Genomic DNA, 12,940 nt, shown 5'->3' with positions numbered 1-12,940 from the left:
CTCTTAACCTCTTACATCACGATGGAAGAAAGAGAGGGTTACATAATGAAAAGCAACTGAGTTTTGCTAGAGTTGTTTTTTTTTTTTAATTTTATTTTTTTTAAGATTTTATTTATTTATTTGAGAGAGAGAGAATGAGAGACAGAGAACACGAGAGGGAAGAGGGCAGAGGGAGAAGCAGACCCCCTGCCGAGCAGGGAGCCCGATGTGGGACTTGATCCCGGGACTCCAGGATCATGACCTGAGCCGAAGGCAGTCGCTTAACCAACTGAGCCACCCAGGTGCCCTGGTTTGTTTTTTTTTTTAAAGCAAGAAAACATTACTTTGTTAAATGAGATATACAAGGTGGATAAGAAAGACCCAGAAAAAACACAGATATTTACTGATAATTAGAGATGGGGACCCATGGGATGAACCCGAGTTGAAGGAGAGAGGACAGCTAAAGAGCAAGGGGGAAAGACACAGAAAGGTAGGCACTCACCACACAGACAGGAAGACTCAGATCTTCATGGCTCAAACCCCTGTCATGCAACCTGAACTGTGTCTAAAAACTCAAGGTCTTATTGCGTATTCATAGGTGGAGGCTCATAAGCCTCTCCTTTACTTGGTAAATGGTCCCCATGTTGGATAAAACATTGTAAAGAGTTCCCACCTCAGCAACAGACTGCAGGGCAGGAGACATTTAGGTTTCTGTCCTGGGTATCAACACCTAGTAACCTGGGTAACATTATGGCTCCATGGCCTCTTTCTTTCCAACCTGAATTCTGGGGACAAATGTGCAGAATCAAATCCGACAGCTCTGTTATGGCCTTCTCTTGAACATTAAAATGTTACCCATCTGAAACTTAGAAGAACATACAATTATTTTCAGTTCTGCCTGCATTTGCCTTCGGGGCCATATTATTTCCACATGTTTTCTTTGGCAGTATTGGCCGGCACCGTGATCACAACTGTCACCCGAGGTGGAAGCTTGCATGCCACCGTCTCGATCATCAACATCTACAAAGAGGGAAATCTGGCAATTCAGCAGGCTGGCAAGAACATGAGTGCCAAGGTCACTGTGGTCTGCAAACAGTGCCCTCTCCTCAGGAGAGGTAAGTATGGAGGAAGACATTGGTCTTTCTTCTAGGGGAGATCGAGGACAGAGAAGGGAACGAGAGAGAGAGAGTCCAAGCAAGTCTCGGATCTTTCCATGCCCTGGTTGAGCAAGGGAAGTGAGATCAGGCTTAATCTGTTGTCCACTTTGGGTGTAGAAGGCAGGCCTTTGGAGTCAGGCAGAATGGGGCTCTGGTTCCAGTTCTTGTAACTTGTGGCAGAAGATGAGAGAGTGGAAATGATGAAAGATCCAAGAAGCATTTGAAGCTGGATCAACAAGGAACAGACACAGAAGGAGCAGTTCGGGGGGAAAGAGATTTTCAGCTATTGCACTTAAGGGGCCCATGCAAGTTTAGAGGAAGATATCCAGCAAGGAGCAGGGAATTCGGAGCTGAAGTTCAGAAGAGAGAGGTATATATGGCTACAATTAAAGATTTGGGTATCATTTGCAGATATAGAATCATCAAATCCACACATGGAAATCAGTTTAAGAGAAATTATGGAAAAGGGAAAGTTAAAAAAAGGAAAAAGTCCAGAGCCAGAGGTGCAGGATTTTTTTTTTTCACAAGTTCTTTAACTTATAAAAGTAATGTATGTTTATGGTTTTTGAAAAGTTTAAGGAAGTAAAGAAGGAAATAAAATAAAAAGTGAAGGCCTTTCCCTTTCCCCAGAGATACCATGAAAAGTTCCTTCTAGAAAGTTTCTATCTATAGAAAGCACACGTGTACACAGTTAGACAAATGAGATTGTGCTCTAATAGGTCTGCAACTTTCCCCACATGATGTGTGTAGACATCTTTCCACAAAAGGCACATGTAGATAGATCTCTCTCTCTCTCTGGAATGGTAATAATGCCTGGTATTCCATTGGGTGATATACCATGATTTCTCTGTCCAATCCCAGCTCCTTCCTTTCCTCAGTCTTATTACAAACCTCTCCCACAACCAAACCAAACCATACACACACACACACACACACACACGAGAGATAGAGAGAGAGAGGGAGAGCCTAGAGGCCAGCAGCTTCACGTTGAGTCTTCAGAGGGGATAGCAAAGGCTCTGTAAGAGCTAACACTTCTCCCCCGCACTGCCAGGAGAAGCAGGTAACGTCCGTGGAGAAACTGAACTGCACGGTCTCACCACAATGCCGGCAGCCCAGCCTTGAGGAGGCGCCCACCTGCACAGCCCTCCAAGCTTGCAGAGGCTCAAGGTCACTATGAGGACGGTGGTAGCCCACAGAGGAAGGGTCATGCCAGAGGAAAGGACACACATATTTCTCTTATGACACACAGGAGAGAGGGAGAATAAGAGACGGTAATACACACCTCCTTTAGGACATTTTTCTCAGACAGTGTAGATCTTCCGAGTTGAATCCAAAATAGCTTGGGCCCCAGTCTAGGCCTAACTTAGCCAGACACACTGTTATACAAACGAGTGTGTCTCTGACAGAAGTACTTCTTAGTACCTGTTTGTTGCAAGGAACTGTGAGAGTGCAAATAGATGACGCACCCATGTCCTCAAGAAACGACCGTAGTATAAATGCTCGAGATGTTGAAACAGTTCAAGTCGACCACAGCGGCAGAAGACAGTGGATCGTTAGTTGCCAAATGCCTGGGAATCCAGAAGCACTAGGGGACGATGAGAGGCCATCTGGGGACGACGTGTCCGGGAGCACAGAGGCCCCTTGAGGAAGGACAGCCTTCCACGTGAACGCAGTGCATTGTGCACGGCAGACGCTCAGTCAATCCCCCAGGCCTACAGCAGCGCAGAGCAGGGCGTGACCGGATCTCCTCCCTCCATCCATCTGCCTAGTGGTGGCAGAGCTGGGACATGTAACTTAGTTGAATTCAGATTTTTTTCTAATGAGAGGCTTAAACCGGACTTTATCCTGGATAGACAAAATGTATAGTTATACCATTTACAGATCATTTATCTAGAGGTAAGTTATAGTCTAAGTTGTATCAAAACAGTAGACATAGAGGGGCTCCTGGGTGGCTCAGTCGGTGAAGCGTTTGCCTTCGGCTCAGGTCATGATCCCAGGGTCCTGGGATCGAGCCCCGTGTCGGGCTCCCTGCTCGGCGGGGAGACTGCTTCTCCCTCTCCCACTCCCCCTCCCTCCCGCTCATGTGCGCTCTCTCAAATAAATAAAGTCTTTAAAAATAATATTAAAAAGATAATACACATAGAGAAAAAATTTATATTCTCTTTTTTTTAGGTCTAAATTACATTATTATGGGCCAGGTGGGTGAAGACGGGCGAGGCAAAATCATGCCAGACAGCTTTATCATGATGTTCAAGACCAAGAATCAGAAGCTTCTGGATGCCTTGAAAGACAAGCAATGTTAATAGTGAACTGTGTCGATTTAAGTTGCATTCTGTCATTGCCTTTGAAAGATCTGTATTTTTCTCTGTAGAAAAAAAAATCTTATATTAAATATTGAGCATTCAGAAAGATTTACTCTTCACATGATGTAGGTATGAGACCTCCGATATCACTGGTGGAAGTTCTGGGTCTGCACCGAGAGGAACAGATGCGTGATTGAAAACCTGCAGACTTAGTGCAGTGACAGGAAACTGAATGTATCAAGTGTTCTCAGTGTGGAAGCAGTTTATTTATACATCTCTGTAAAAGGGTATTTTAGAAATAAGTTGTGTGAAGATGTAAAAAAGAGATTTTATAAGTGCAATATTTATAGTGATATTTGTTTTACCTTCAAGCATTTGCTCTGAGGTGTTATATTCTTCTCTTGCATTTTTTTAAGTCAGTGCTTAATAAAATATTTTTAAATGATTACATAGCAGCCATTAAACTTGTTTTTATAGAAAATGGAACACTGTAAAAAGGAACTTCCCTGCTTTTTTACATATCAGTTTGGCATCAATTTACACTTTGCTGAAAGAGTTAGCATTCCAAGACGAGATGGATCCAGTAATGTAAGTAGACTATAATTCTCTGGAGAATCAGAGAACGTTAGTGTTAGAATGGCATCCCTCAGGGATCTAGTTCACCTCCTTCATTTTGTAACAGAAATTGAAGCTCGGGTCTATTTAGTGACTCATCTAGAGCACACATCTCCCAAGAGACCCAGCTGGCACTCAAGCTCAGAAGTCCTGGCTCCAACCCAGTGCCCTCCCTGCCACCAGAAGACGCCCTCCCTGCCCCAGAGGAAAACCCTCTTAGCCTGACTTTGCAGCGTTGGCTCTTTGTTTCCTTTGCTGCCTAAATCACCATGGGTCGTTTTATAGGACTTGAAATTAGAGGTGAGTCTGATGCCCCGGTCCTGTTCCTCCCCACTTAACTGGATCAGGCTGCATCAGCTAGGATGCTTTCTGCTGTGGCCTTTGAGGAATCAGTTTTCACTCAGTGGTGGAGGAACTGTGAAGGAACTCCCCGCCTCTGCACACAGCTGTTGAACCTGCAAAGGCTGTGGCAACCAGCCCTCAGGAGTTTGCCCGCCAGCAGCTGTGGAAGAGGGGGCAACCATCCCTGTCTGAGGACGGGGGTGCGGGGGGGAAAGCACATCAGGGACGAACAAAGACTTGGGTCACAAGGTCTCTCATGGTAGAACCAAAGGTTTAGAAACAAGGAAAAGTTTCTTTTGGGTAAACACAATAATTCCCAGCCCTAGAAGTGACCATTCAAAAGGCAAAAAAAAAAAAGAATTTCAAAAGGAAGAATCCCTCTGTTTTGGCAGCTGACTGAGCACAAGCAAGCCATGAATGTGGCCTGGTTGTGGGGTCAGGAATCATTCCTAACCTCTCCCACTGGGCTGCCCCCATCAGTCCCAGAGAATTCAGCAGCTGAGAAGGTGGATGAACGGCAGGAGTTGGTGGTTGACTTCCCTGGCCAGTGCCACCTTTTAGAAAGGCCCCCCACAAGGCACAGCTGTGCCCAGCCAGGATGTAACTGTGGAATCCTGATTGATTCTAACCTTCAAGGCAGGGGAGTTCCTTTCAAGAACGCATGTTATGAGACTTCGCAATGATTACCAAAGATTTCAGTATTTGGGGGGCACCTGGCTGGCTCAGCCAGTAGAGCGCGCGACTCTTGATCTCTCGAACGGGAGTTCGAGATGACTCGTCTGGGGTGTGTGTGGTGTGGGGGGTGTGGTGTGGGGATTACTTAAAAAAAAAAAAAGATTGTTGTATTTCTTCTCCTTCTCTTCTAATTGGTGCATTACCAGCAGAAAGACTGCCATTTGTGCTGGGTGGGTGCCTGAGTCACAGTGAGGTAAAAATTGGGAAAAGGACTCCAAACTATTTATACCATTGACATCTCTGACACAAGACTTTGAACTGTTGAGGGAATCAGTGGTTCATAACGAATGGCACTGGTTTGTCTTTTAATTCAATTATTCAAAACAAAGATAAGCTGAATAGTGACCTTGCTCTTTTGGTCCAACAACCATTTCTGAATTTCTTTCTTGTTTAATAAATCACTTATTTTGACTGAACTTGAGTTTCCTTAGTTATAAATTGAAGGAGTTAGACTAGATGACTTCTGGGAATTATTTCTCTTTTAGGAACTTTTTATTTTATTTTATTTTTTCAAAGTGTAATTGACTAAGTTTTGTTTTTGTTTTTAGTACTTGTACTTGGGGACTCAAATACACATGATGAACAAATGGGTGACCATACTAATACATCATAAAACATTTCCAGACTCTCTGATGTGTTTCAGGGGGTCCTGTTAGCTTAATTTTCATCCTTTGAATTCAATTCCTATAATAAAAATATATGAATTTTGTAAAGTTTCCAAATCTTAAATTCTGTTATATAACTTATTTAGTCAAAGGTTAACCTTAGTTGAAGAAATTTACCTTCTTTTTTTTCTTTCCGTAGGAAAGGACAGCCAGGCTCCCACTATATCTTCTGGACTGCTTTAGTGAAAGAAACTAATAACAAAAATCTTCTTTAAAGAAGAGCCTTATAATAAAACAGCTGAAGGGGGGCGCCTGGGTGGTGCAGTCAGTTGAGCGTCGGACTCTTGATTTCGGCTCAGGTCGTGATCTCAGGGTCGTGGGATCAAGCCTGGTGTAGGGACTCCATGCTCAGTGCAGAGTCTGCTTGGGATTCTCTCTCCCTCTCCCCCTGCCCCTCCCCCCTACACTTGCTGGAGCGCTGTCAAATAAATAAATAAATCTTAAAATAAATAAATAAATAAAATTTAAAAACAGCTACTGATGAGTAATTCTAACGTGAGTTAAGTAATATTAAGCAGAAATTCCTTTGGCTTGAATTCATGGATATATTTATATAAGTGCAAACAAACAAATTTGCAGAAAAAAAAGTAAATTCGAGTAGAAAACATTTAAAGAAGGTGGGGGAGAGGGGAGCTTGCCCTAAGTGTTCTAAGATCCTTTAATTAGAGAGAGAAGGATAAAAATATTAATTTAGAACTTTGATAACTTAAGCCTTTACATTAAAATATCTAGGGTAACTATAAAAGGATACAGAGTTTGAAATTTTACTTTTTATTTTATTTTTTTTAAATATTTAATTTATTTATTTGACAGAGAGAGACACAGCGAGAGAGGGAACACAAGCAGGGGGAGTGGGAGAGGGAGAAACAGGCTTCCTGCTGAGCGGGGTACCTGATGTGGGGCTCGATCCCAGGACCCCGGGATCATAAGCTGAGCCCAAGGCAGACACGCCCAAAGACTGAGCCACCCAGGTACCCCCAGAGTTTGAAATTTTAAAACTAGCAGAGAAGGTAAATAGATTTGAAAACTTAGATGAAATGGACAAACTGCTAAACTGTACTTACCAATTCAGACTCAAGTAGAAACAGAATACCTAAATAGTCCTGTAACCATTAAAGAAATTCAAACAGTAATTAAAACTCTTTCTTCAAATAAAATTCCAGGTCCAGATAGTTTGACTTAGGAGGTCTACCAAGTATCGAAGGGACAAATACTACCAATCTAACACATACTATTCTAGAATATAAATAAAGAAGTAACATTCAGCAATTCTTTTTGTGAGATTAGTGGAATCTTAATACCAAAATTTCAGCAAACATAGGATCCAGTCTGATCTCACTTATGAACATAGGTACAAAAACAAAATAATTATCAGACAAAATCCGACAAACAAAATAAGTCACGATCCAGTTGGATTTATCCCAGAAATGCATGACTGATTTAACATCAAGAAATCAATGTTCATACTTCACTGCATTCCTAGATTTGCAATGCCAGCTAGGCAGTTGTAGGTGCAACTGAACATTCAGACTCATGAGTACCACAGGCCTCTCTCATTACCCATAATATCCCCAGAGCTATAGAACAAGGACCAGAGCTTAACAGGATAGGGCCAGACTGGGAGCAGTGCACACAGCCATCCATGAGCTGTTTTCTTTGGCCTTCCTAGATAATGTCTCAGATGCCAGGGGCCTCGATTCATGTCAGGTGGGTGCAGACGCTCCACCTTAAAGTTCCCATTTCCTCGGAAACCAGATCTCTCATATGAACGCCATAGGCATAGTAGCTTCCAGGCTCCTCCTAGATGACATGCCTCATTATAAGAGTTACACACTCAGGAAAACCCAAAGCTGTGGCTCCCCTGTCAGGTATTTAGAGTTCCATTATAGTTCCTCCCAATCCAATGCAATTTACCAGTCAGGGTTCATTTACACCACAAGCAAGTTTGCCTAGCAACATAGTACACGTACTGTAGTATCAGATTACTAGGTAAATGAAGCTGGAGTCAAACAAAGGTCGTGGACTCAACAGAATGGGGAAGTTTCTGTTAAGCCCTATTCGCAATACATGTAAGGAGAAAAATCATTTGATCTTAATAATGCAGAAAAGCATTTGATATAATCCAACATTTATTCATGACAAAATAAACCTTGAGGAAACTAAAAATAGAAAAGAGCTTCCTTAAGCTGACAAAAAAACCTGCAGCAAATGGTGACATACTGAAAGCATTTTCATGTCATGGATAAGACAAAAATGCCTGAAGTCAACATCTCCATTAAAAATTGCACTGGTGGGTCTAGTTAATGTAGTAAGGAAAGAAAAAGAAATAAATGCTATTGGACAGGAAGAAATGACTGTTATAATGCAAAGATGATATGATAATTCAACTAGAAAAGCCAAAAAACCTGCAGGTGAGTTGTTAGAATTAATAGAGTTTTACAAATTTGTTGCTTAGATGTATATATAAGCCCTACTCCAAGGACAAAATACTGATTTTTAAAAATCTTTTATAATTAAGCATCTTGAATTAAATATGTGAGGACCATGATTCACACACTAACAGCCTCTTTTTAACATAGGGCCTAAGGAAGTACAAGTGTGGGAGTATACATGGATGTACAGAATTGGGTATTCGAAGTAGCTCTGGGATGTACACAGAAGTTTGTTCTGGATAATTTTGACGTTGTTATTTAAAATCCTCACTTTTAAGTCATGGGGATGAAAGGTACAGCAAGGGGAATATAATCAACGGTACTGTAAGAGTGTTGTATGGTGACAGATGGTAGCTACACTTGGGGTGAGCACAGCATAATGAATAAACTTCTTTAATCACTATGTTGTACACCAGAAACTAATGTAACATTGTGTGTCAGTTATTCTTCAATTAAAAACATTTTAAAAACTAGACTTCTACTTTGTTTTTGTAATTTGCTTCTTCCTCTAAAAAACAAAGTCAGCAATTAGGTTTAAAGAGGCTAAAATTTGATTATAAATTTGAAATGTTATCTTTTGCTGGAAAGATATCCCCGTGGGATTCTGATACTAAGATTAGGTTACATTTAAACAGTGAGCTAGAGCTTTTGAGTACAGAAATCTATTAAGAAAATTTATAAACTTAAAGATTTCATATAGCTGGTTAATTTATCTTACAAACAAGAAATTAATAATAACAGTGACATAATGTAATTAAGAGCCTCCTGGATGAGGCAAAGACTTGGATTCTCCTTCACGGAGTAGCAGTGGGAGAACTTCAGTTTGCTTTTCTTTAAGATGAGAAAGGTAAATTGGATCCTTTCTGAGATCCCTTATAGGTCTTAAATTGTTTCCAGATCCTTGAATAACCAGATTGATCAGGATATAAAGTGGCACAGAAATAAAATCAACCAGTGCCTCCTTTCTAAGTCCTTGGTCTCTCCATGCCCTGGCTTGTTACTTTTTTGAGACTGACTCCTGGTTTTCTGTTTATGTTTACTACCTCACTGTCCCTCTTATCCCTCTTACTCTTACTCATCTCACTGGTCTCTGTTTCTGTCCTCAGTCATAAATTCAGTCTTTAAAAACTATCATTTGGAAAAGCAGGGACTAGGCATCTTAAGTTCTGGTCTCTGGCCAAAATGAACCTACAATGAGAAATTAATTCAAAAAAGGAAAGCTTTGGAATGTATCTTACCTGATACAATAAATTGAGTTCAGGCTCTCAAATCTGTCATGATTCAATCTTGGACAAATTACTTAAAATGTCATTTTCTCACCTATAAAATGAGAAGGTTGAAATAAGTGATCTAAGTTTTCTTCCAATCTAAATGATGAAATAGGTTCGAGAGCATAAAACTGTTAGATAAGTGTCTGACTGGACATCAGTCCTAGGATAGTTATACACATAGATAATGCTAAATTTTCATTCAGCAAATTTGTGCCATTCACCATCAACATTGAGAGAAATGTTTCTGCCTAGTTTTATAACTTAAAAAAAAAAAAGAAAGCCTCTGCATTAAAACAATCATTATAGAAAATGCAGTGATTATTTGCTATTTCCACTGAAATATTAAATGGGGGGATGAGTTTTAAAATATTTAAAATTTTAAATATGAAAATAACCTCACAAAATTAATTAAATTTCTGGATGAGTTACTGAGGCAGCTAGTATTTTCCTCCTCAAAATTCTTTTCAAATAGCACCTGATAATTTTTAGTATCTTTCAATAAGAATAATTTGCCTAAAATTGAAGAATGGGTTAAATAGCCTTATCTAATGAAAAGAGAGACCAAGAGACAGACATACAACACAGAGGAAACTCTAGACTACAGAATGAAGGAAATGGAGCTTACCTGTCATTTACCTGGTTGAAACAGTTCTTTTTTTAAACATTTACCTCCTACATAAACCTGCTGTTTTGCTTCTTGTTTTACTGTAATCTAATTTATATCAGAAGTCTTGTCTCTTAAAGATGGCTATTTTTAAAGCATGTAGGTAGCACATAAAATTTTTCCTAATTTTGAATGGCATATCAAAAGTATTTATTTCAAACTGGGGACAAGGAGAGCAGGAGAAGAAAACAATATGAAATTATCAAATGAAGATAAATGCTATAATTGGTAATTCTTTTAAGTATATATTTAAGAAACACACATTTATGAACAGGACAGTGATGCCAGAAAGCTAAAAAATAAGCTTACAAATGAGAAATTCAGGGCAGCCATATCCCTGGTACCATTAGTATTTTCTTAGAGTAATTCTGAATAATTAGACCCAACTGGTTTACTCCTCAGGGCCTGCCTATAACCTCAGCCTATTTGGATTTTATAAATGTATTTTCTGAGGAAAACAAAAATTTCAGTGCCAATGCAATTCCAATAAAAATCCCAACTAACCCTTTTAGTAGAAATTGATAGGCAGATTCCAAAATTTATATGAAAAAAAAAGAAGCTAGAATAGCCAAAATTATTTAAAAAAAAAAAAAGTACAAAATAATTTACCTTGGTATTTATTACCATACTTCACCCCACTGTGTTATGATAACAATGGGCTACTAACTTGCATATTCAAGCACTGTTTTCTTTTGGAGTGATAATGAATTATAAAAGTCTACTGTTATTTTCTTATTTTAGTAAGTTGTAGCCTTATGTATTTTTGTCAGGTTAATGAAGCATAATTTCCATTCATTAAAATTCACCCTTTTTGAGTATATAGTTTGATTAATTGTGCAACCAATCTTCTCCCACCAGATGTTAGTAACCAATGATCTGATTTCAGTTTCCCTAGTTCTATCTTTTCTAGAATATCATGTAAATGGAATCATACAATATGTAGCCTTTTGTGATGAGTTTCCTCACTTAGCATAATTCTTTTAAGACTCATCTATGTTATAGCATAGATCAGTAGTCTGTTCCTGTGCCAACTTGGGTAGGCTGTTTTTTGGTTTTTTTTTTTTAAAGATTTTATTTGAGAGAGAGAGAGAGAGAGAGCACATGAGAGGGGGGAGGGTCAGAGGGAGAAGCAGACTCCCTGCCGAGCAGAGAGCCTGATGTGGGACTCGATCCCGGGACTCCAGGATCATGACCCGAGCCAAAGGCAGTCGCTTAACTAACTGAGCCACCCAGGCACCCTGGGTAGGCTGTTTTATGTTTCCCAGAATTTTCTTCCTTATATACTTCCAGATAGGGTGAGCCACAAGACCCATTTTCGTGTGAAATTTGGAGGGCAGAACTGAAGCAGCGGCTTCATCTTCTCTTTCAGGCAGGCACTTTTGTAGTTCCCACATGGTATGACTTACCGGCTGGCTCACATTTCGGGGTGGGGCAGCAGTCTGGCCTACATTGTTCTACCTTTCCTTGCATCCTCCTTCAGCGTCTTTGACTCCTGGGTCACGTGTATGTTTAGCAACCTGGCAAAAGGCAACTTTTCACATAGGATACTCCCATTATCAAAGTTGGAGACAGTGAAGAGTGACACGGGTCTCAGTCCTCACGGGTTCCAGCTTTGTCCTTGTTTCTTCCACTTTCCATCTCCTGTCCCTTTCTAACTGCCTCCCCTGTGAAGTCTAAGCTCTTAGGTGCAGAAACAACAGCCTCATAGAGACTGCTTAACCAACCCCAACTGTGTAACAGCAAATCCCTGTAAACAAATCACTATAAAAAACATACAGGTATGCCTGCAAATATCCTAGTAGTTCTGCTTCTCTGACCGAAGGCTGATACAATTTTGCATCACTGAGTAAATAAATATCCACTGTATGGATGTACAGTTTGTTTATCCATTCACCAGTTGATGGACATTTGGTTGTTCTCAGTGATCCAGTTGGGGATCATGAATAAAGCTGCTATAAATGTTCACATACAGGTCTTTGTGTGAATATATTATTTCAAAACATGGTATTTATAAATATAAGAAATAGCTAGAAGAGTTCAATGTGACTGCCACTGGAGGTGGAAAGGAGCACAAAGGGGGCTGATGTTGATGTTTTACATTTGAGACATTTCTTACCATGATTTTAAAAAAACAAAAACACTGAATTGTACACTTTAAAAGAGTGAATTTTATGCTAGGTGAATTATATTTCAATAAAAATGTATAAAAGTATATGATAATACAATAAACAGACTACCAACTTATAATCTAATATCAAGTTTTATTTACCTTTTTTCTTACAATATGCTGTCATTCAAAATATACCTCATAAGTAATTCATGCATACAGTAGGTACTCTATAAATATTTTGATTTAATAATTAGTATTTTTTAGAATGACTAAAAATCCTGATGTAAAATCCCAATAGGGAAGTGCATAATCCCATTGTAGACAAAATATATAACTTTACAATAAACATTTTCATAAGAATTTTCCCCAAAGAGGGAACACTTACAACTTGGAAATTAAAAAATAAAAAGTAAAAAGCAAGATGAAACACAATACTAGTATATTTAGCCAATGATCCCTGGATCGGTGGTGCTTAGAGACCAAGGGTTACCTGTACCCTATGGCCTTAAGACCATCTGAAATTCAGTTAAGAAGATAATCATCTACCTAATAACCTCTTAACTGGAAATGCTGCAAGAAAATATAAGCAATAGCCTGTGAAACTTTTTAAACTACATCCCTTATATGAACCCAGGAAAAAAATTTAAATACATATTTTATTCTCCAA

The 12,940-nt window shown here is 39.6% G+C and overlaps 1 protein-coding gene across 1 annotated transcript in view; it reads left to right on the top strand.

The window, feature by feature from the left end:
• The window catches only part of PCOLCE2 (procollagen C-endopeptidase enhancer 2), a 71,306-nt gene extending 66,553 nt beyond the window's left edge, over nt 1-4,753 (top strand). Inside the window, exons 8-9 of the mRNA XM_034996287.1 lie at nt 927-1,094; nt 3,309-4,753. Of these exons, the coding sequence (XP_034852178.1) occupies nt 927-1,094; nt 3,309-3,439 (299 nt within the window). The 3' untranslated portion in view covers nt 3,440-4,753. The remainder of the gene's footprint in view (nt 1-926; nt 1,095-3,308) is intronic.
• Nucleotides 4,754-12,940: the final 8,187 nt, after the last annotated feature.

Source organism: Mirounga leonina, unplaced genomic scaffold, assembly GCF_011800145.1.
Source record: "Mirounga leonina isolate KUSES-001 unplaced genomic scaffold, KU_Mleo_1.0 Mir_115, whole genome shotgun sequence".
Classification (NCBI taxonomy): domain Eukaryota; kingdom Metazoa; phylum Chordata; class Mammalia; order Carnivora; family Phocidae; genus Mirounga; species Mirounga leonina.
Note: the sequence above shows the minus strand (reverse complement) of the source record. Positions and strands in the feature narration are given on the sequence as shown.